Raw genomic sequence first — 21,650 nt, 5'->3', positions numbered from 1 at the left:
CCGCTTACTTGTGGTAAGGGTGGGGAACTTAAACGAATTAACATCAAGTTAAGGGTGTTCGACCCAGGCCGCTTACTTGTGGTAAGGGTGGGGAACTTAAACGAATTAACATCAAGTTAAGGGTGTTCGACCCAGGCCGCTTACTTGTGGTAAGGGTGGGGAACTTAAATGAATTAACATCAAGTTAAGGGGTTCGACCTAGGCCGCTTACTTGTGGTAATGGTGGGGAACTTAAACGAATTAAGATCAAGTTAAAGGTGTTTGACCCAGGCCGCTTACTTGTGGTAAGGGTGGGGAACTTAAACGAATTAACATCAAGTTAAGGGTGTTCGACCCAGGCAGCTTACTTGTGGTAAGGGTGGGGAACTTAAACGAATTAAGATCAAGTTAAGGGTGTTCGACCTAGGCCGCTTACTTGTGGTAAGGGTGGGGAACTTAAACGAATTAACATCAAGTTAAGGGTGTTCGACCCAGGCCGTTTACTTGTGGTAAGGGTGGGGAACTTAAACGAATATGAGAATAAAAACGTAGGAAAGTTATATAGTTGAGAACCCTTCATTTTATTTATTGAATATGGGGTGCCTCATTAAAACCTCCCTTGCCAAAACCCTCCTTAGGGAAAAAAGACCAGGTGAGGAAAAAGAGTACACCCAGGGTTACAAGTGTTCGGCTTATTGCAGCATACATTTAACTGAAATAGAGTTTGAGGTGGGATACATTCCAAGTGTTAGGTATCTCTTCCCCAGACAAATGTTCAAGGCGATAGGCTCCTCCCCCTGCGTCTTTACGTATGCGGTATGGACCGTCCAGTTGGTAGAGAATTTGCCATCCTTCTTTCTTGCACTGCTAGCCATTCTCCATACTAAGTCCCCGATTGCGAACGATCGTGGACATAGGTTTGTGTTATACTTTTTGGCAGCTCTGCGTTTGGCAGTTAAATTGCGTATCTGGGCTTTTTCTCTGAGTTCGGGTAGGAGGTCGAGATGAGTGGCCATGTTTTGATGGTTATGGGTTGGGTCGTATAGTTCTCGGCGTAGGGATGGTTCGCCAATTTCAACTAGTATTATGGCGTCTGCACCGTAAACTAGGCTAAAAGGGGTGCACTTGTAAGTCTATAACACTTCTACTAACTCTTCGGGCCATCGGCCTTTGGCGCTATCTAATCGTTTGCGCAGTTCCATTAGGATAACCTTGTTGGCCACCTCTGCTTGTCCATTAGTTTGTGGGTGTTCTACAGAACTTGTGATGTGTTTGATATCCAGGCCAGTGTAGAATTTGGCTAGCTCCTTATCTATAAATTATCGGCCATTGTCGGTGATGATGGTGTGTGAGACGCCATATTTGCATACAATATCCTTCCAAACAAATTGTTGAACCTGCTGGGCCGTGATAGTGGTTAGTGGTTTGGCTTCTATCCATTTGGTGAAGTAGTCGACGACTATAATCAGAAATTTCACTTGTCCCTTGCTGGGTGAGAAGGGGCCAAGGATGTCCATTCCCCATTTTGCGAAGGGCCATGGGGATATTATGTGATGGAGTTGTTCCTGCTTCTGGTGGATGAGGTTGCCATGTTTTCGGCATGGTTTGCACTTTCTGACATTGTCCTGGCAGTTTGCTTCTATGGTCGGCCAGAAATACCTGGCTCTAAGTACTCTAGTGGCCATGGTGCGTGCACCGGAATGGTAGCTGCAAAAGCCTTCGTGTAGCTCTTTAATAATATACTATGCTTGCTCTGCCGTGACACATTTGAGGAGGGGTTGGCCGTACCCGCGTTTGTAAAGGTCATCGCCTATCATGGTATACCTGGCGACCTTAGCCAGCCAAGTTTTGTCCGTATCCTATGGGAGGTTGCTGGTTTTTAGGTATTGGATATAGGGGGTGGTCCAGTTATGGCTTTGGGGGGGAGCGTGGGTTAGGTTTTGACAAGTATATGTTATGGAGGGTGTGGATAGTGTTTGCTGCAATAGGGATCGGTGGCGGCTTTTTAATTTGGTGTTGGCTAATTTAGAGAGGATGTCGGCTTTGATGTTGTCGGTTTTTGGGATGTGTTCGATCGGACTCGCTCAAAAGCAGATCGAATGACTGTTCGGACCAGATGGTAATATTGTAGAAGGATGAGGTCTTTAATCTGGAATTCGTCATTTAGGTGCCCTACAGTGAGTTTGGAGTCAGTTTTGCATGTTAGCATTTTGACACCTACTTCGTGGGCAAGGGAAAGGCCGGCAAGGATAGCTTCGTATTCGGCCTGGTTGTTTGACATTTTGAAGGCAAAGTGAAAGGGATTTTTCGATGAGGATGTCGTTGGGTCCTTCTAACACAATGCCAGCATCGACACCTTTTGGGTTTGAGGAACCATCTACATGAAGTGTCCACCGGTCCTCTGTGGGTGTGTGCTGGAGGTCGTTGACAAAATCTAAGAATTGAGCTTTAATGGGGCCATGGGGTTCGTAGCAAATGTTGAATTTCGACAGCTCGACGGCCCAGGATGACATCCATCCAGCTAAAACTGGTTTTTGCAAAATTTTTTGGATTGGGTAGTCGGTTTTGACGGTGATGCTGTGGTTTTGGAAGTATGGGCATAAGCGGCGAGCTGCGTGGACTAAAGATAAGGCCAATTTCTCCACCATTTGATATCTGGTTTCGGGATCCTGTAGTGTCCTGCTAACGAAGTAGACAGGATGTTGTGTGCCTTCTATTTCTTGGACAAGCGCGGCACTGACGGTGTAGTCGGTGGCTGTGATGTATACGAGGAGGGGTTGGTGAGTGTTCGGCTTGTGGAGGATAGGTGGTGAGGTGAGGGTGGTTTTTAGTTTTTGAAAGATTTGTTCACAATCAGTCCACGTCAACCAGGTGGATTTCTTTAAGAGTTAGACTATGGGTTGGGTTTGTTCGACCAGTTTGGGTAGGAAGCGGGAAATGGCTGTGAGGCGGCCTATGAGACGTTGGACCTCCTTGATGGTAATGGGACTGCGCATCTCGATAATGGCCTTGCATTTTTCGGGATTGGCTTCTATGCCGCATTGGGTTAACATATAACCAAGGAATTTACCCCAGTCGACATCGAATACACACTTGTCTAGGTTGAGGCGGAGGTTGTACTGGCGTAGCGTAGAGAAGACTGCCGAGAGATCCTCGGCATGTTGGTGGTGGCTTGGGGACTTGACAACCATGTCGTCAACATATACTTCGACACATTGTCCCATTAGGTGGCTGAAAACCTTGTCCATTAGCCGTTGGTAGGTCGCTCCAGCATTCTTGAGACCAAAAGGCATAACCTTATAGAAGTAGTTGGCATCGTCCGTGATGAAGGCGGTTTTGTTCATGTCAGATACGGCCATGGGGATTTGGTTGTATCCGGAGTATGCGTCCAAAAAACTAAGCACCTTATTCCCTACTGCGCCGTCAACAAGTCGATCGATATTGGGTAAGGGGTAGGCATCGCGAGGGCAGGCCTTGTTCAGATCCGTGTAGTCTACACACATCCGCCATTTGCCATTGGCTTTCTTCACCAAGACTACAATAGAAAGCCAAGTGGTGTACTGAGCTTCTTTTATGAATCCTGCGTTCAGTAACTTGTCGGCTTCAGCCTTAGCTGCTAGTCGGCGCTCTTCGCCAAGTTTACGTTTTTTCTAGGATACATAACGGGCTTCTTTGTAGATGGATAGCTTGTGGGATGCCACTAGAGGGTCCACCCGAGGCAGATCAGCGGCTGACCAGGCGAAAAGGTCTGTGTTGCTGGTGAGGATGGGTGTGATGATGGCACGCTCGTCAGAGTTCAAACCAGTGCCTAGGTTGATAGAGTGACCGTTGGGAAGCTCTAGGGGGCAAGTCTCCTCAACTGGTTCTAAACGAACATCCCGACCTACTCTAGGGTCTAGATCTTCGCCTGACAGGGCGATGCCGGATCCAAGAGGTCGCTCAATATGGTTGGTTTGTTGAATTGGGAGTTGTGGGCATAGGCTGACCATGCAGCATTCGTGTGCCAAGCGTTGGTCGTAGTGGATGGTGACGAATTCATCGGAAGGGGAAGGGAACTTCATGGCCAAATGAGGGGTGGAGACGACAGCGCCAAGGGTGTTGCGGGAAGGACGGCCCAGGAGGACGTTGTAGGATGTTGGCGCGTCGACGATAAGGAAGCAGATTGGAATGGTTTTGGTTTGGGTGCCATCGCAGAAAACGGTGTGGAGGTCGATGTAACCGCAGGTTCGCCAGAAAAGCCATATATTGGTTCGTCATACGGGACCATAGCTGTGTCTGGAAGTTGGAGTTTTTGGTATGTGGCCCAATAGAGGATGTCAACGGAGCTGTCTTGGTCAACAAGGACTTTCTTAACAGCGTAGTTTTCGATTTCAACAGTGATGACCATGGGGTCATCTTGTTGATGGTCGAGGCCATAAAAGTCGTCATCTGTGAAGATGATGGGAGGCATGCGACGTCTGTGGTGGGAATGGGTGATATGGTTGATGGATTGGATATGGCGGAGGTGTCTCTTTCAAGCAGAAGAAGTGGATCCTCCACTAGCGAAGCAACCAGAGATGGTGTTGATGGTGCCACGTAGGGGAGGGTCGGCAGGGGTGATGTCGGTTCGGGATCTTGGTTGGTGGGTTGGGTGGGGCATCTGTCGTGACGGGAGTCGTGTGGAGGGCGTCTGTGGTCGGATCGAGCGGGTGGCGGGATCGAGAGGGATGGTCATCTCGACGGATGAAACGGCGAAAGTGACCAGCACAGACCAATTCTTCTATTTTATCCTGGAGTGTTTTGCATTCTTTTGTAGTGTGGCCATGGTTGCGTTGGTAGCGGCAGTATTTGGTCATATCGGTGTTAGGAGGTGTAGTTATTTTGCGTGGTGGAGGGATTAGGTCAGCTTGTAGGGCTTCATCGAGGATGAGGGAGCGGGTTACGGTAAGAGGGGCATATCTGGTGAAGCGAGGTTGGCAGGGTTCGCGTGGGCGGACATCAGGGCGAGGAGGTTGCGGGGTAGGGTTGGCAGTGGTGGCTGCATAGTCATTGCAGAATTTGGTATGGAGGGTTTGCATCTCCTCCATGCGGACATAGTCGGCTGCACGCAATTTGAGTTCGTGCATAGAGGCAGGTGGGTGGAAGTAGACGTTGTTGGCGAAGGGGCCGGGTTGTAGGTAAGTGTAATACATTGGAGGATCATCTCCTGGTTGAGGTGTGGGGTGCGAAGAGCTGCCTTACTGAAGCGATCTATGAACGCTCTAAGTGGTTCACCTTGTTCCTACCTAATGCCCAGGAGGGAGATTGTGGTAGTTTGGTGTGGACGCTGCCAACAAAATGGATGGAGAACATGTGGGATAGAGCGTCGAAGCTGTCGATGGAGTAAGGTGGAAGGGTTGTGAACCATTCCAAGGCAGGGCCCTTGAGGGTGGTGGGGAAGGCTTTGCAGAAGACTACGTCTTGGGACGTGTACAGGGCGACATGGGTGATGTAGACTTTGAGGTGCTCATCAGGGTCAGTTTCACCAGTATAGCGGTCCAGGGTGAAGGGTTTCCATTAGGTAGGAAGAGGGGTGTTGGTGATAAAGTCGGTGAAGGGGTGACGGCGTCTGGGCTGGTGGGGGGGGAGCATATGGGGTGGGATGGGATGAGTGATCATAGCGGGGAAGGTAGAGGTACGGTTGTGAGGGGGGATGTTGCTTGTTGGAGGGTATTGCGGGTTGTATGGTGGAACATGTGTGTTATGTAGGGTGGTGGGTGTGCTGTAGGGGATCTGGGAGGTAGGAAGGGTAGCGGCAGGGGTTAGGGTTGCGGTATGGGGATGGGTGGAAGGAATGTGTGTTTGTTGGGTGGTGGTGAAGGTGTGAGGGGTGGGGTTGTATTCGCTTTCCTCCTCTGTGGGCTGGAAGGTCGAGGACCTTGTAGCTTCAGAGGTTTCCTTGGCCTTTCCCTTAAGGGTGGGATCAACTTCGATCTTTCGCCTAAGGCGAGAGTTCTCTTGTCGCAACACCTCCATCTCATCAGCACTGCGTTTCTTCAGGTCTGCCAGCTCTTCTTGCATCTTCGCTTGGCCGTCTAGGATGGCGGCCAGGTCAAAGGTGATGCCAACAGGTCTTGAGGGACCAGCATCCTCCTGCTTGTTCACTCCAGCTTTGCTACGGGTGGAAACCATCTTCGGAGAAAAACGGGTACTAAAGGTGTTCATCTCGTGCCCCACGGTGAACGCCAATTGTTCCTGCAGAGAACAAACAAGATAAGTTAGGCACAAGCGTCACTTTACCCATGTAGTCCGTTATCTCCTCAGTTGGCCTCTTCCCGGTTGACACATGTCGGTCTGGACCCAGGAGGGGTTACCTACAGAAGGGACTCCGAAGCTCAAGTGAGTCAAAACTCTCAAAAAGGTCAAATATGTGATTAATGAATGCGTACCTTTAATTACTAGGGTCCACGCGTATTTATAGAGCATTAATTATGTCTGATTATCCCATGGGCCAGGCCTTGGCTAGGGCTCTAGCTTGGGCTGCGAGTGGGCCTGGGCCCTAACCCAGGCCCTTAAAACCTATTTGAACGCGGGGGCTTCCATTTTACTAAATCTTTAAGAGCGGTCTAATCCGTTTACTTCTCAACTTGTCGGATGTCATCCTTGGCCGCACATTGTCCTAGGTTGGCCGTTTTGTTGTTAGTTTAGCCTTCGTTCAGTTACGAGTTTATGTCCATGCCGGCCCAAGTCGTGTACTTGGGTTGTTTCCGGCATATATGTGAGGGTTGTCATTTATATGGTTAAGTTGACCAGGTCCAGTACAGAATATAAAATATGAGAGAAAATAAGAAAACCAAAAAAATGCCACAACTAGAAAGAATTTATAAGTAGAGGAAGAAGATTTTTGGTTAAAGTTCTCTTTTAGTCTCTTTATTATTTGTCAAGTAATATCAATTTGTTCCTTAAGTTTTTTTTGTCTCAATTTGATCCTCAGTTTCTTAAAAATGATTGGTACTTGCTATTAATTTTGACAAAAACGTGTCAATTTCTGGTTTTTATAAATTTTTTAAATTTTTTAATTTTTTTTTTATTTTTTACACGTGTCACTCCACAGTTGTGCCACATGTCAAAATGATTCAATTTGGTCCCTATATTTGTTTTTAGCTTCAATTTAATTCCAAATTTTGTAAAAATGAAGCAATATCGTTCCTCCTTAAATTGACACTCAATCTAGTTTTTGTAAAAATCTTATGATGATATCGTTACTAAAATTGAAATTTTTATTAAATATTTGTAGAAATATTTTTAAACAAGTTTTTTTTTCTAGTTTTATTATTAAAAAAAGTTAAACCCTAAACTTAATTTTAACAATTAACAATTTTGTCATTATACATAAAAACATCAAGTGTATCATATTATACAAATTTAGTGAAGATTAAAAATCAAATAACTTGTCACACATAAGTTTAGGAACTAAATTTCAAGTTTAAAACAAAACCAAAGTTTAATGTTTTATATAGAATTTAAAGTTAATTTTCAAATATTTATAGAAATATTTAATAAAAACGTTAATTTTAGTAAGAATATAACCGTAAGATTCATAGAAAAGTATATCGAGTGTCAATTAGAGGATAGACTGTAAGGCCCATTAAATTCCTTATGCTTTTCTACCCTAAATTAAAAGGGTTGCCTCTTGTGAGTTGGGCCTAGGGCACGCCCATAGGGAGCCAAATACCCTAATCTGACCTAACTCCACCATTCCATCTCATTTTCCAGAAAACACAAGATCCCTGCTCCTCCTTGAGTAGTCGCGAGCCTCAACTAAGGTTTTGCTTTCACTGTTACGTTGAGCTAGGAGGACCGTTGTTCCAAGTAAGTTAACTGCCCAAACATTCTCTCCTTATTTTAGCTTTATTATCAGGGTTTGAAATGAGGTTCCCTTATTAATCTCGTTTCCACTCTGTTTCTCTAATTTCTAGTTCATTAAGATATACTCGTAGTTGTTGTGCTCGCTAGTTCTGGGTTGGGAGTCTTGTACTAGCTTATTCCAGGTAAGGGAAGCTGGACTTCATGTTTTTGATTCACTTTTTGGTGTGCTTTGGTCCTGTCGCGTGTTGTTTTTGGTGATAGTATGTTGCTTCTGATGGTGTGAAAGTGCTTTGGGTGTTGTTATGAATGAATCCCTGATTGAACATGCGTGGTACAGTGGTGAGCACTGATATACTCGCCCAGGCGAGAATAACGGGAACTCGCCTAGGTTTTCTGCTCGAGCGCTCGCCTAGGCGAGGGGCTATATTTTGAGCAAAGAACTGTCTCGCCCAGACGAGACCACCTCGCCTAAGCGAGAGTTCGCGAAACCTTCCAGGGGTATTGTCGCAGCCTCGCCTAAGCGAGAGTCTACAGCTTGAGCGAGAGCACTCCTCTCGCCTGAGCGAGAACTCTCAGTTTGAGCGAGACCTAGCTTGGGTTTTGGCTATGATTCATTTCATGAATATTGTTGGTTGTTTGATGGGCTGGATCATTGATTTATTGTATAAAGGGGATGGATATGCATGTGCTATGTATGTTATGGGTGGGAGCTACTTAATTGGTGATGAGCTTGGCATGATATATGATTGATGGTTGATCATGTATACTAAATGACATGTTAATGATATGCATAGGAACTCCATGATTGGTTGATTATGTATGAGTATGTTTTATGTAGGACGTAATCCCATGACCCTTGTAGTTGGGCTCGTGGTGGTGCCTCATCATATGGACATAATTCCGCGGGCCCTTCTAAGGGGAGTTCACAGTGGTGCCTCAGTTATGTGACCTAATTCCATGAATCTCGAGGTGAGAGTTCACGATGGTGCCTCGAGACTAGGACGTAATTCCACGAGGGTAACATGGTGGTGCCTCACAGCCAGGACGTAATTCCACGAAGGCCACGTGGTGGTGCCTCTTGTAAGGGTGTAATTTCGCGAAGGCCCCGTGGTGACGCCTCACTACTAGGACATAATTCCACTAAGCGTATCCGGATAGTCAAGTCTTGGTGTTTTTATATGGTTTGGTACCTCATATGTGATGTATGCTATTTATGCTTGAATATGAAATCGTATGTTTAGTGTATGATATGATGACTTCTTCGCTAGCTTACCCTTTCGCTTGCTTGTGTGTTATGTGTGGTTTCCTCCTTTGCGATGATCATCAACCTTGTTGATGTGAGCAGATGTGAAAACTTCTGGCAGTGGTAATAATAATGGAGATGCTGCGATTTGATGAATCTTGGACGTCTATAGGGCTCACTTGGGGGACCCATAGCTTTTGGGAGTTTAGTAGTAGTAGTCCTCTCGCACATGACGAGGCCTTGTACTTTGTTTAGGTCGTGTGGGCCTTTTCCCTTTTTTTTATTAATATGTTGGGATACTGTGTACTTCATATTCCAGTTTTCCGCACTCTCTTAATATTTTTATATGTGGCATTTTATTTAAATTGATGTTATCCATTTAATTGGGATGTTACGTTTATGTTATCAGAGCGGTCGACCCTTAGGATCTATGGTCTAGTGTGCCTGCTTAGCTACCGTTGTAACTTGCATGTTGCTAGCTAAGCTCTCAGCTAATCAGGTCTAACTCTTGTTTTTCCTGTGTACCAGTGACATGGCACCTCAGCGTAGGAACTCTTAGCCTTCTCAGGGTGACGCACCAGATATCGCCAGGGCGATAGAAACAATGGTGGCTGCTATGACGCAATAAAGTACAACAATGATGCAATAACATGAAGCATCAATCCAGTGGCAGGCGACATCGCTTGAGTAGCAGCAACTGGTAATGCAGCAGATGGAGGCTGCTAGAATGGCTGCTGAGGACACTCACAGACAACACATGAAGGCCCTCCGTTAGTTGGAGGAAAACTGAACCGAGACCTCACCATCGGGAATAGAGTCTTGAGGACTTTCTGAAACACCATCCAGTCAAGTTCAATGGGAAGACCAGTCCGGACGTCACAGATCAGTGGCTGAAGGATATTGAGAGGTTATTCGACGCCAAAATGTGCCCCGAGGAGAGTAGATTAGCGTTTGTGGTGTACATGCTCACGGGTGAGGCTGAGCACTAGTGGATCAGCATGAAGTCCATCATGGAGGAGAGGCAGGTACCAGTTACTTAGGATGTCTTCAGGAGGAAGTTCCTCTCCGAGTATTTCCCTGACAACGTCAAATATGCTAAAGAGGTAGAGTTCCCATAGTTGACCCAAGGAAGCAAGTCAATGGCTAAGTATGCAGAAAAGTTCAAGCACCTCAGTCATTTCTACACCATGCCACTGGATGAAGAGTGGCGATGTAGGAAATTCGAGAATGGCCTCCATGGAGACCTTCGTTTGATAGTGGCCCCGCTATCCATCAAGGACTTTGCAGCCTTGGTGGAGAAGGCAAGGGTCATGGAGAAGATGAAGGTGGAGGTGGAAACTCAGCACCCATCCCAGCAAAGAGTGGGAGGACTATCTGGGTCCAGGCATAGGCACGAGGAGAGGAGGAAACCCTATACTAGGCACCATTTCCAGTCTCAGGGGTCTAGGGAGTCTTCTTCCCAGCAGAGCAAAATTCAGTGCTACTAGTGTGGGGGACCGCACAAGAGAAATGTTTGCCCCCAACTGCAGGCTTCAAGAGGTGCAACAATTGTGGCAAGGAAGGCCACTTCGGTAGGGATTGCCCCACCCTCACGAGGACAACGACACGTCCCCCAGTTCCAGCCCCAGCTTAGAACCAGTAAAGGAGAGGAGGCAACATGCCTCAGGCATCGGGCAGAGTATACGCCATGACTAGAGCTAAGGCAGCGGGTTCAGGTAACCTTATTATAGGTCATTGTTTGATAGTTGGGAAGGCTTGTTGTGTGCTATATGACTCTGGAGCGACACACTCATTTGTGTCAGATGCATGTGTGAAAAAGTTGAGTCTGCTGGTGTGTGAGCTGCAGTGTGAACTTGTGGTGTCTACTCCAGCATCGGGTTTGGTCAGGACGTCGTCCTTGTGTGCTAGGTGTCCGGTAGAGGTAGAAGGACGGAGGTACAAAGTGAATCTGATCTGCCTACCTCTACAAGAGTTGGAAGTGATCTTGGGGATGGATTGCCTATTTGCCAACCGCATCCTTATAGATTGTCGAGAGAAAAGGTTGTTGTTTCCCAACTCAAAGGAGCCTGAGTTGTTATCATCCTAGGGAGTCGTGAGGGAGATTCAGAGGGGCGTGCAATGCTTCATAATTTTCACTCATCTGGAGTTGGAGTAGGAGGAAGGGACATCGGCCATACCAGTAGTACACGAGTTTGAGGATGTGTTCCCAGAGAAGTAGAGTTCTCGATTGACTTGGTACCTGGAACCGGGCCAGTGTCGATGGCTCCATACCGGATGGCCCCGGCAGAGTTAGTGGAGCTTAAGAAATAGATAGAGGAGTTGTTGAGGAAGCAATTTATCTGGCCTAGTACTTCACCTTGGGGAGCGCCAGTGTTGTTGGTAAAGAAGAAGGATGGGAGTTAGCGTCTGTGTGTGGACTATAGGCAACTGAATAAGATGACGATCAAGAATGAGTACCCCCTCTCCAGAATTGATGACTTGATGGATCAGTTGCACGGATCGTTAGTGTTCTCGAAGATTGATTTGGGGTCAGGATACCATCAAATTCTAGTGAAGGTAGATGATGTACAAAAAACGACCTTCAGGTCCCGGTATGGACACTATGAGTATGTGGTCATGCCTTTTGGTGTGACCAATGCTCCGGCGGTGTTCATGGACTACATGAACCGGATCTTTGGACCATTCCTAGATAAATTTGTCGTGGTGTTCATTGATGACATTCTTATCTACTCCAAGACTCAAGAGGAGCACGCCGAGCATCTGAGACTAGTGCTTGGTGTCTTGAGAGAGAAATAGTTGTATGCCAAACTGTCCAAGTGCGAGTTCTGATGGATGAGGTACAATTCTTGGACCACGTGATATCGGCACAGGGCATTGCGGTGGATCCAGCGAAGGTTGATGCAGTGGTTAAGTGGGAAAGTCCCAAGTTAGCAACCGAAATCAGAAGCTTCGTAGGACTAGCTGGCTACTATAGGAGATTCATAGAGGGATTCTCCAAGATAGTGGCGCCTTAGACACAACTCACATAAAAGGACCAACCTTTCACTTGGACAGATAAGTGTGAGGAAAGCTTCCAACAGCTTAAGCGGAGGTTGACGAGTGCTCCAATCCTAGTGATACCCGATGTTGGAAAGCCCTTTGAGGTTTATTGTGATGCCTCTCACCTAGGGCTGGGTTGTGTGTTGATGCAAGAGAAGAAAGCAGTGGCCTACGCTTCGAGGCAACTAAATGTGCATGAGAGAAACTACCCAACACATGACTTGGAGTTGGCGGCTATTGTGTTTGCCTTGAAGATCTGGAGGCACTACCTCTACGGTGCCCAATTCCGCATATTCAGTGATCACAAGAGCCTTAAATATCTATTTGATCAGAAGGAACTGAACATGAGGCAGAGAAGATGGATGGAATTCTTGAAGGATTATGATTTTGAGCTTTTATATCATCCAGGGAAGGCGAATGTGGTGGCTGATGCGCTGAGTAGGAAGGCAGTGCATACCGCACACCTCATGATCAAGGAGGTGGAACTGTTGGAGAAGTTCAGAGACATGAAGCTCTAGGTGGAATTGGAATCAGAATTTATCAGATGTAGTAACCTGACTATATCTACTGACTTCTTGGACTCAATTAGAGAAAGACAATTGTTGGATGCTAGTCTAAACAGAGTTAAAGAGCAACTTGGATCAGAGGAGACAAGGGATTTTGCATTGGATAATGACGGCATCCTACGATTCAAGGGCAGAGTGTGTGTGCCTGACAATGTTGAGGTGAAGAAGTTGATCCTAGAGGAAGGACATAAAAGTCGTCTTAGTTTGCATCCGGGCATGACTAAGATGTACCAGGACCTCAAGGAAAATTTCTGGTGGCAAGGCATGAAGAAGGAGGTGGCACAGTACGTGTCTGCCTATCTGACCTATCAGAAGGCAAAGGTGGAGCATCAGAGACCCGGTGGGATTATGCAGCCCTTAGAGATACCGGTGTGGAAATGGGACAGCATCTCGATGGACTTTGTGACCCATTTGCCACGAACTTTTAGGGGAAACGACACCATCTGGGTCATAGTGGATCGATTGACTAAGAGTGATCACTCTTTGGCGATGAATCTGAGGATGTCGATGACTAAATTGGCTCAGTTGTACATTAAGGAGATTGTGAGGCTGCATGGAGTGCCCTCGAGCATCGTATCAGATAGGGATCCACGGTTTACTTCCCATTTTTGGCAAACACTACAGGGGGCTTTGGGAAGCAAGCCCACGATGAGTTCAGCCTATCATCCTCAAAAAGATAGTCAGTCAGAGAGGACGATCCAATCAATTGAGGACTTGCTACGGACATGCATACTAGATCACTTGGGCGCTTGGGATGAAGTGTTACCATTGATTGAGTTCACCTACAACAATAGCTTCCATGCGAGGCTCTTTATGGCCGGAAGTGTAGGACTTATTTGTGTTGGTATCAGGATGCGGAGGCGGTGTTGGTTGGACCAGAGTTATTGGAACAGACCACCGAGAAGGTAAGATTGGTGAGGAACAAAATGTAGGCTTCGCAAAATAGAAAAAAGTATTATGTCGACCGCAGGAGGAGGCCTTTGGAGTTCGCAGCCGGAGATCATGTTTTCTTAAGGGTGACCCGAACCACTCGAGTGGGAAGGGCTCTCCGCTCAAAGAAGCTATCTCCTAAGTTCCTTGGTCCTTATCAGATTTCGAGGAGGATTGGGCCAGCGGCCTATGAGATTGCCTTACCCCCTCAGTTGGCGAACCTCCACCCGGTATTTCATGTATCGCAGTTGAGGAAGTACGTCTTTGATCCATCTCATGTGTTGGAAGCCGAGGATGTTCAGATTAGGGAAGATCTTACTATGGAGGTACCACTAGTTGCCTTGGAGGAGAGTCGAGTTGAGGAACGTAGAGGAAAGCCAGTCAATCTCGTCAAAGTCATTTGGGATCGGAGGACTGGTGACTCCACTTGGAAGTTGGAAGAGGATATGAGGAAATCACACCTCATCTTTTACATGGTAAGTTTTCATTTTCGAGGTCGAAAATTTTTCCTGTTGGGGAAAATGCAAGGCCCATTAAATTTCTTATGCTTTTCTGCCCTAAATTAAAAAGGGCTGCCTCTTGTGAGTTGGGCCTAGGGCAAGCCCATAAGGAGCCAAACACCCTAATCTAACCTAACTCCATTATTCCATCTCATTTTCCAGAAAACACAAGATCCCTTCTCCTTCTTGAGCAGCCGCGAGCCTCAGCTAGGATTTTGCTCTCACTGTTACGTTGAGCTAGGAGGACCGTTGTTCCAAGTAAGTTAACTGCCCAAACGTTCTCTCCTTATTCTAGCTTTATTGTTAGGGTTTCAATTGAGGTTCCCTTATTAATCTCGTTTCCACTCTGTTTCTCTAATCTCTAGTTCATTAAGATATACTCGTAGTTGTTGTGCTCGCTAGTTCTGGGTTAGGAGTCTTGTACTAGCTTATTCCAAGTAAGGGAAGCTAGACTTCATATTTTTTATTCACTTTTTGGTGTGCTTTGGTCCTGTCTCGTGTTTTTTTTTGTGATAGTATGTTGCTTCTGATGGTGTGAAAGTGCTTTCGCGAAACCTTCCAGGGGTATTGTCGCAGCCTCACCTAAGCGAGAGTCTGCAGCTTGAGCGAGAGCACTCTTCTTGCCTGAGCGAGGACTCCCAGTTTGAGCGAGACCTAGCTTGGGTTTTGGCTATGATTCATTTCATGAATATTGTTGGTTGTTTGATGGGCTTGATCATTGATTTATTGTATAAAGGGGATGGATATGAATGTGCTATGCATGTTATGGGTGGGAGCAACTTAATTGGTGATGAGCTTGGCATGATATATGATTGATGGTTGATCATGTATACTAAATGACATGTTAATGATATGTATAGGAACTCCATGATTGGTTGATTATGTATGAGTAAGGTTTATGTAGGACGTAATCCCCTGACCCTTGTAGTGGGGCTCGTGGTGGTGCCTCATCATATGGACATAATTCTGTGGGCCCTTCTAAGGGGAGTTCACGGTGGTGCCTCAGTTATTGGACCTAATTTCATGAATCTCGAGGTGAGAGTTCACGGTGGTGCCTTGAGACTAGGACGTAATTTCACGAGGGTAACGTGGTGGTGCCTCACGGCCAGGACGTAATTCCACGAAGGCCACGTGGTGGTGCCTCTTGTAAGGGTGTAATTTCGCAAAGGCCTCGTGGTGACGTCTCACTGCTGGGACATAATTCCACTGCCTCGTGGTGGTGCCTCATTAAGCGTATTCGGATAGTCAAGTCTTGGTGTTTTTATATTGTTTGGTACCTTATATGTGATGTCTGCTATTTATGCTTGAATATGAAATCGTATGTTTAGTGTATGATATGATGACTTCTTCGCTAGCTTACCCTTTCGCTTGCTTGTGTGTTATGTGTGGTTTCCTCCTTTGCGATGATCATTAACCTTGTTGATGTAAGCAGATGTGAGAATTTCTGGCAGTGGTAATAATAATGGAGATGCTGCGGTTTGATGAATCGTGGACGTCTATCGAGCTCACTTTGGGGACCCATAGCTTTTGGGAGTTTAGTAGTAGTAGTCCTCTCCCACATGACGAGGCCTTGTACTTTGTTTAGGCCATGTGGGCCTTTTCCCTTTTTGTTATTAATATGTTGGGATACTGTGTACTTCATATTCCAGTTTTTCGCACTCTCTGAATATTTTTATATGTGGCGTTTTATTTAAATTGATGTTATCCATTTAATTGGTACGTTATATAGACAATATTGCTTCATTTTTAAAATAATTAGGACTAAATTGAAACTAAAAACAAATATAGGGACCAAAGTGAATCATTTTGACATATGGCACAGTTGTGAAGTGACATGAGTAAAAAAGAAAAAAATTTCAAAAAATTTCAAAAAATTTCAAAAAATTTCAAAAAATTTCAAAAAATTTTAAAAAAATTCAAATAAACTAGAAAATTGACACGTGGTGTTGACTTTAACATCATTTGGTCAAACTAATGATAAGAACTAAATTAAATCATTTTTAAGAAGATAAAGACCAAATTGAGACAAAAAAAACTTGAAGACCAAATTGATATTATTTGACAAATAAAATGACCAAAAGAATAATTTAACCAAGATTCTTTATCTTGAGTTAGCCATTTAAATATAAAAATCAAAAGATTTATTCAACAACTTAAAAGGAAATTTCTCTCACATAACAAAACTTCTTTAAATAAAGTTCTTATGCTAGTCAGAAGTATCTCTCTTATTCTATCCACTTCCGTTGAGTATTTGTGAAAAATATATGCAGACCGTTTGTTTTTATAGTTCCATGTATACTCATGAATATTTTTATATTAAGTTATTTTAAAAATTTATTTTATAATTCTTTTAAAATATATCAATATAAAAACAAATTTATTGTATAAAACAAGTTACCTTTATTCGTACCTCCAAGTCTAGTTTGAATTGATTTGATAGGAGATGAAAAGGAATTGGTATTTCGAGGTACCACCCTCCAGATAAGACAACGTAAAGTATATATGAAATTTTCCTCCCCTCAAATGTTTCTTACAATAGTAGATATAAGCAAATCTACCCTATAACAGAATTCCACCAAACGCGGAAACAAACACAAATTCTAACAGATTTTATTGTGATTCTGCATAATGCATAATTATAAAAGAAATTATTTCTCTTAGTGGATAAACTCATTCCATCCAGCTGGTCTTGCAGTTTGCCTAGAGCTTTTCCTTATGATTGGTCCACTCACATCAATTGGGTTTTGGGTGTTACTCGGCCCATTAGCTCCCCTATCTGTATCATCCCTTGGCCCTTGGGGAAAAACCTTGTCCTCAAGGTTAAAAGTTTGTTTTATATCTGACCATGATTCCCAAGTTGCCTCTTCAGGAGAAAGCCTCGTCCATTGCACCAAAACTGGTATGCTTGATGGATCAACTGAGGTGTCTTCTCGATGATTCAAAATAACTAATGGAACTAACAATGGCCCATTTTGATGAGTTTCTGCAGGAAGGATGCCAACCTCTGTCGGGGAATTTCCAACATGGGGTTTCAGAACATAACAATGAAAAATAGGATGTATGCGGGTAAGGCCAATTCATATGCCACTGCTTCAATGCGACGAATAATCTGAAAAGGACCAAAGTAGCGTTTGGCTAGCTTGTGAGGAGTACGTCCAGCCACCGAAGTTTGACGATACGAACGAAGCCTGACATACACCCAAGTCCCTACTTCAAATTGGACATCACGTCAATGATTATCTGCCAACTTCTTCATGCGCTATTGAGACTTATGCAAATTCTTGCGTAATTTAGCTAACAGAGCCTTACGGGAGCTCAACATTTCTTCTACTGCCTCCATTGAAGATTGCCCCAATAAATATCCTAGTAGTGAAGGAGGAGCACGACCATACACAATCTCAAAAGGTGTGAATCCTGTAGCTAAATGGACTGACGTGTTGTAACACCATTCTGCCCATGGAATGTAATGACTCCATTAAGTAGTTTGGTGGTGGCAAAAAGCTCATAAGTATTGCTCAAGTGTACGATTGAGCACTTTCGATTGTCCATCCGTTTCTGGGTGATAAGTCGTCGACATACGTAGTTAAGTACCACAAGCCTTGAACAGTTCTTGCCAAAATTTGCTTAAAAACAAGGGATCACGATCTGAAATAATACTCTTAGGCATTTCATGGAGTTTGGCCACCAAATTGATAAATAACACAACTACTTGGTAAGCAGAATATTGAGTGGGTAGAGGGCCGAAATGGGCAACTTTAGAAAAGCGATCGACAACTACCAAAATAGCTGTATATCCGCGGGAAGGAGGAAGATGGGTGATGAAATCCATGGCCAAGTCTTCCCAGAGTCGAGTGGGTGGTGCAATAGGCTGAAGGAGTCCCGCTGCCTTTTGAGGACTATACTTAATCTATTGACAGATCACACATCTTCGAATAAAATCCTTAACATCCTTGGACATTGCTGGCCAGAAAAAATTTTCCTACAATCGGTTAAGGGTCTTAACCAATCCAAAGTGACCACCCACAGGGGTTGAATGAAATTTTGTCATCAGTACTTCACAAAATGGAAAAGAGGGGGCAACCAAATTTTTCCCTTGAAAAAAATCATGTTATCTTAGAGTTTATAGTCAATTGTAGTTTCATCACCCTTTTCAATATCTTGTTTCATGGACTAAAATTGTTGGTTGGACTGAAGAATTGTGCGTAATTCCTCTAAAAATTGGAAATGAGGAACTGTCATTATGCACAGTTGAGAGATGCTCTGGATGTCAGGAATTCGTGATAATGCATCTGCAGCAACATTAGTGCGACCAGGACGATACTGAATTGTGTAATTGTACCCCAACAATTTACTCATGTAAAATTGTTGTTCCGGCGTCTGAACTGTTTGAGTCAAGAGATCTTTCAAAGGCTTGTGATCTGTTTGTATGATGAAATAATTGCCTAAGAGATATTGTCGCCACTTTTTGATAGTTGTTGTAATGGCATGGAGCTCCCGCAAATACGTAGAAGCTTGCATCATACGAGGACAAAACTTCTTACTAAAAAACGCCACTGGTTTTTGGTTCTGGGATAGAATTGCCCCCATGGCAGTACTTGACGCATCCGACTGAACTACAAATGTTCTTGTAAAATCCGGTAGGGCCAACACCGGAGTAGTAGACATGGCTTCCTTAAGTTTATCAAATGCATCTTGAGCCTGTGGAGACCATTGAAAAGCATCCTTGCACAACAAATCTGTGAGGGGTGATGCCAAGAATGCATAATCGCGGATGAATTTGCGGTAGAATACTGTGAGACCCAAAAACCCTTTCAATTCCTTGACAGATCTAGGGGTTGGCCAAGAAATCATAGTTTCAATTTTGGAACCGTCGGGACCCACTGATCCTGTGGTGACTATGTGCCCCAAATATTCAATTAGCTGCAACGCAAAACAACATTTGGACACTTTCAAATAGAATTGGTTAGTCAAAAGCAATTGAAAAGTGGTTTCCAAATGAAGTAAATGATCAAACCAGGAAGTACTATAGATTAGAATATCGTCAAAAAAAACGATAATAAACTTCCGTAAATGGGGCCGAAAGAGTTCGTTCATGGTGGCTTGAAATGTTGTTGGTGCATTGGACAATCCGAAAGGTAGCACGCGAAACTCATTGTGTCCATCGTGCGTGCGAAAAGCCATCTTGTGTATATCATCTGGGCTCATGCAAATCCGATGATAGCCATGTAAAAGATCCAATTTAGAGAACCAAACTGCCGCACCCAATTCATCTAGCAGCTCGTCAATTGTTGGAATTGGAAAGCTATCCGGTACCGTGATCGCATTAAGGGCGCGATAATCAATGCAAAAACGCCATGTGTGGTCCTTTTTCTTCACTAAGAGAACCGGCGAAGAAAAAGCACTAGTGCTTGGACGAATTTCTCCTGTGGCCAGCATACGATTTACTTGCGTCTCAATCTCTTATTTCTAAGAATATAGGTAACGGTAGGGACGTACCTTCACTGGAGTGGAATTGGGAATAAGTGGTATTGTGTGGTCTGTTGGACGTTTTGGTGGAAGGGAAGTGGGTTCCTAAAAAAGGATTTGATATTGGCGGAGTAGGGAAGACACATCTGCGTGAATAGAATCAGAGATGAATTTGGTAGGGTTAGGCGATGCCAGAGAGAGATGAATGCATTTTGAGATTTGTCCCTAATGTGATAAATGGTGAAGTTGATGAATGGAAATAGCCATGGGTTCAGGTTGTGTTTCTCCAAGAAGTTTCACCATCTTTCCATCCCATGTAAACTGCATAGTAAGCTGTTCATAATCAGTTAACACAGGGCCCAAACTTTGTAACCATTGCACTCCTAAAATAGCTTCAGGCCAACAGAGGTCGATCAAATAAAAATCCACCAAAAAGGGTTGCTCCTGAATCAGAAGGGGAACCTTAGTGCAAACCTGAGAACATGTCAAAGCATGTCCATTCCCCACTGTTACAGAAAGAGGTTTAGTTGGGCTGGCAGGAAGGCCCAATTCATAGGCCTGTGTGGACTGTAAAAAATTGTGAGAGCTCCCACTATCCACCAACACCCGAATCAGGTTTGTCAAAATACGACCTATGACACGAAACATCTTCGGGTTGAAATGGCCAAAAAGGGCAGTCAGGCTCAACTGTGCAGAACCCGTAGCATCTGGCTTGGGAGACTCCGGGGGTGATGTTTTCGGGTTGGGTTGTTCCTCATCATCATGAATCAGGAGGAAAAAACGTGATTTACAACGATGGCCAGGACTGTATTTATCATCACAATTGTAGCAAAGTCCTTTATCACGTCGGGCTTGCATGTCGGAGGCGGACAGACGCTTATAAGGGAGTGTCGGTAAGGATGGTGTGGGTAATAATGGTGGGTGCGTCGTTGTGGACGGTGGTGCGAAAGTAGGGGTGGATAGTGTCTTGGAAGGGGCTGAGGAATAACCAAATTTGTCTTCCTGCAGTTTGGCCAACTCTGCTGCTTCAGAGAAAGTGACAGGTTGAAAGGCGAGAACCTCGCGTTGAATGTCGGGGCGTAAACTCGAAATGAAACACTCAAGCATGAATGATGAAGGAACATCGATGATACGATTGGCAAGACTCTCAAATTCGGTGAGGTACTGCAGAACAGAATTGGTTTGTGATAATTTACACAAGCAGCCTTTGATGTTGTGAAAATGAGAAGGGGCAAATCGCGTTTCCAGGGAGTGGAGAAATTTGGGCCAGGTGCGAAGCATGTTATTGCGCTCCATCCATTGGAACCAACTGAGTGCGGGACCATCCATGTAGAAAGGAAGGAGTTTGAGTTGTTCGATTTCAGAAATTTGATAGTATTCGAAAAAGCGGGTTACTGCATTAGACCCATCAATCCGTGGAAAATCGAGGCAGATATGGGGCATGACTTTAGGTGATGGGGACGGTGTAAGGGAGGTGGTTGGTTTGGTTTGGAGGGCGGCCACATCATGGGAAAGGCCATCGATACGCTCGTTGAGGCGAGCCAATTGCTCAATCAGAAGATCGATGGAGGCTTGAGAAGCCATTGAAAGCACCAAATGACAGGGGATGAAAAGGAATTGGTATTTCGAGGTACCACCCTCCAGATAAGACAACGTAAAGTATATATGAAATTTTCCTCCCCTCAAATGTTTCTTACAATAGTAGATATAAGCAATTCTACCCTATAACATAATTCCACCAAACGCGAAAACAAACACAAATTCTAACAGATTTTATTCTGATTTCTCTTAGTGGATAAACTCATTCCATCCAGCTAGTTTGTCTACAGCTTTTCCTTATGATTGACCCACTCACATCAATTGGGTTCCGGGTGTTACTCGGCCCATTAGCTCCGCTATGTGTATCATGATTTGACTTTGATTAAACACCTTCCCTCTCTAGTTTTTAGTTTAATCATTAACAAAAGACACCTTTTAGAAGCACCCAATCCTGTTAACAACGCAGTGAATCTTAGGAGTGACTTAAGGAGTGACTTTTTAACAATACTATGCACAGAAATATTTTTCTATGAATGCATTCATGGAATTGGCAAGTTGCTC

General features: G+C 44.6%; 1 protein-coding gene across 1 annotated transcript; it reads left to right on the top strand.

Moving 5' to 3' along the window:
- Positions 1-10,706: 10,706 nt before the first annotated feature.
- Positions 10,707-11,135, top strand: LOC114174389 (uncharacterized). Its single transcript, XM_028059229.1, has one exon. The coding sequence runs from the start codon at positions 10,707-10,709 to the stop codon at positions 11,133-11,135; it is 429 nt and encodes a 142-aa protein (XP_027915030.1).
- Positions 11,136-21,650: the final 10,515 nt, after the last annotated feature.

Source organism: Vigna unguiculata, chromosome 2, assembly GCF_037176805.1.
Source record: "Vigna unguiculata cultivar grain cowpea cultivar isolate G323 ecotype 2 chromosome 2, ASM3717680v1, whole genome shotgun sequence".
NCBI lineage: Eukaryota > Viridiplantae > Streptophyta > Magnoliopsida > Fabales > Fabaceae > Vigna > Vigna unguiculata.
The sequence above is the reverse complement of the archived record's forward strand: the minus strand, read 5'-3'. Positions and strand labels throughout refer to the sequence as shown.

Bases quoted from the DNA above. Each gene is read 5' to 3' on its own strand.
- LOC114174389 (XM_028059229.1), top strand. From the start codon at position 10,707: ATGCCTCAGGCATCGGGCAGAGTATACGCCATGACTAGAGCTAAGGCA.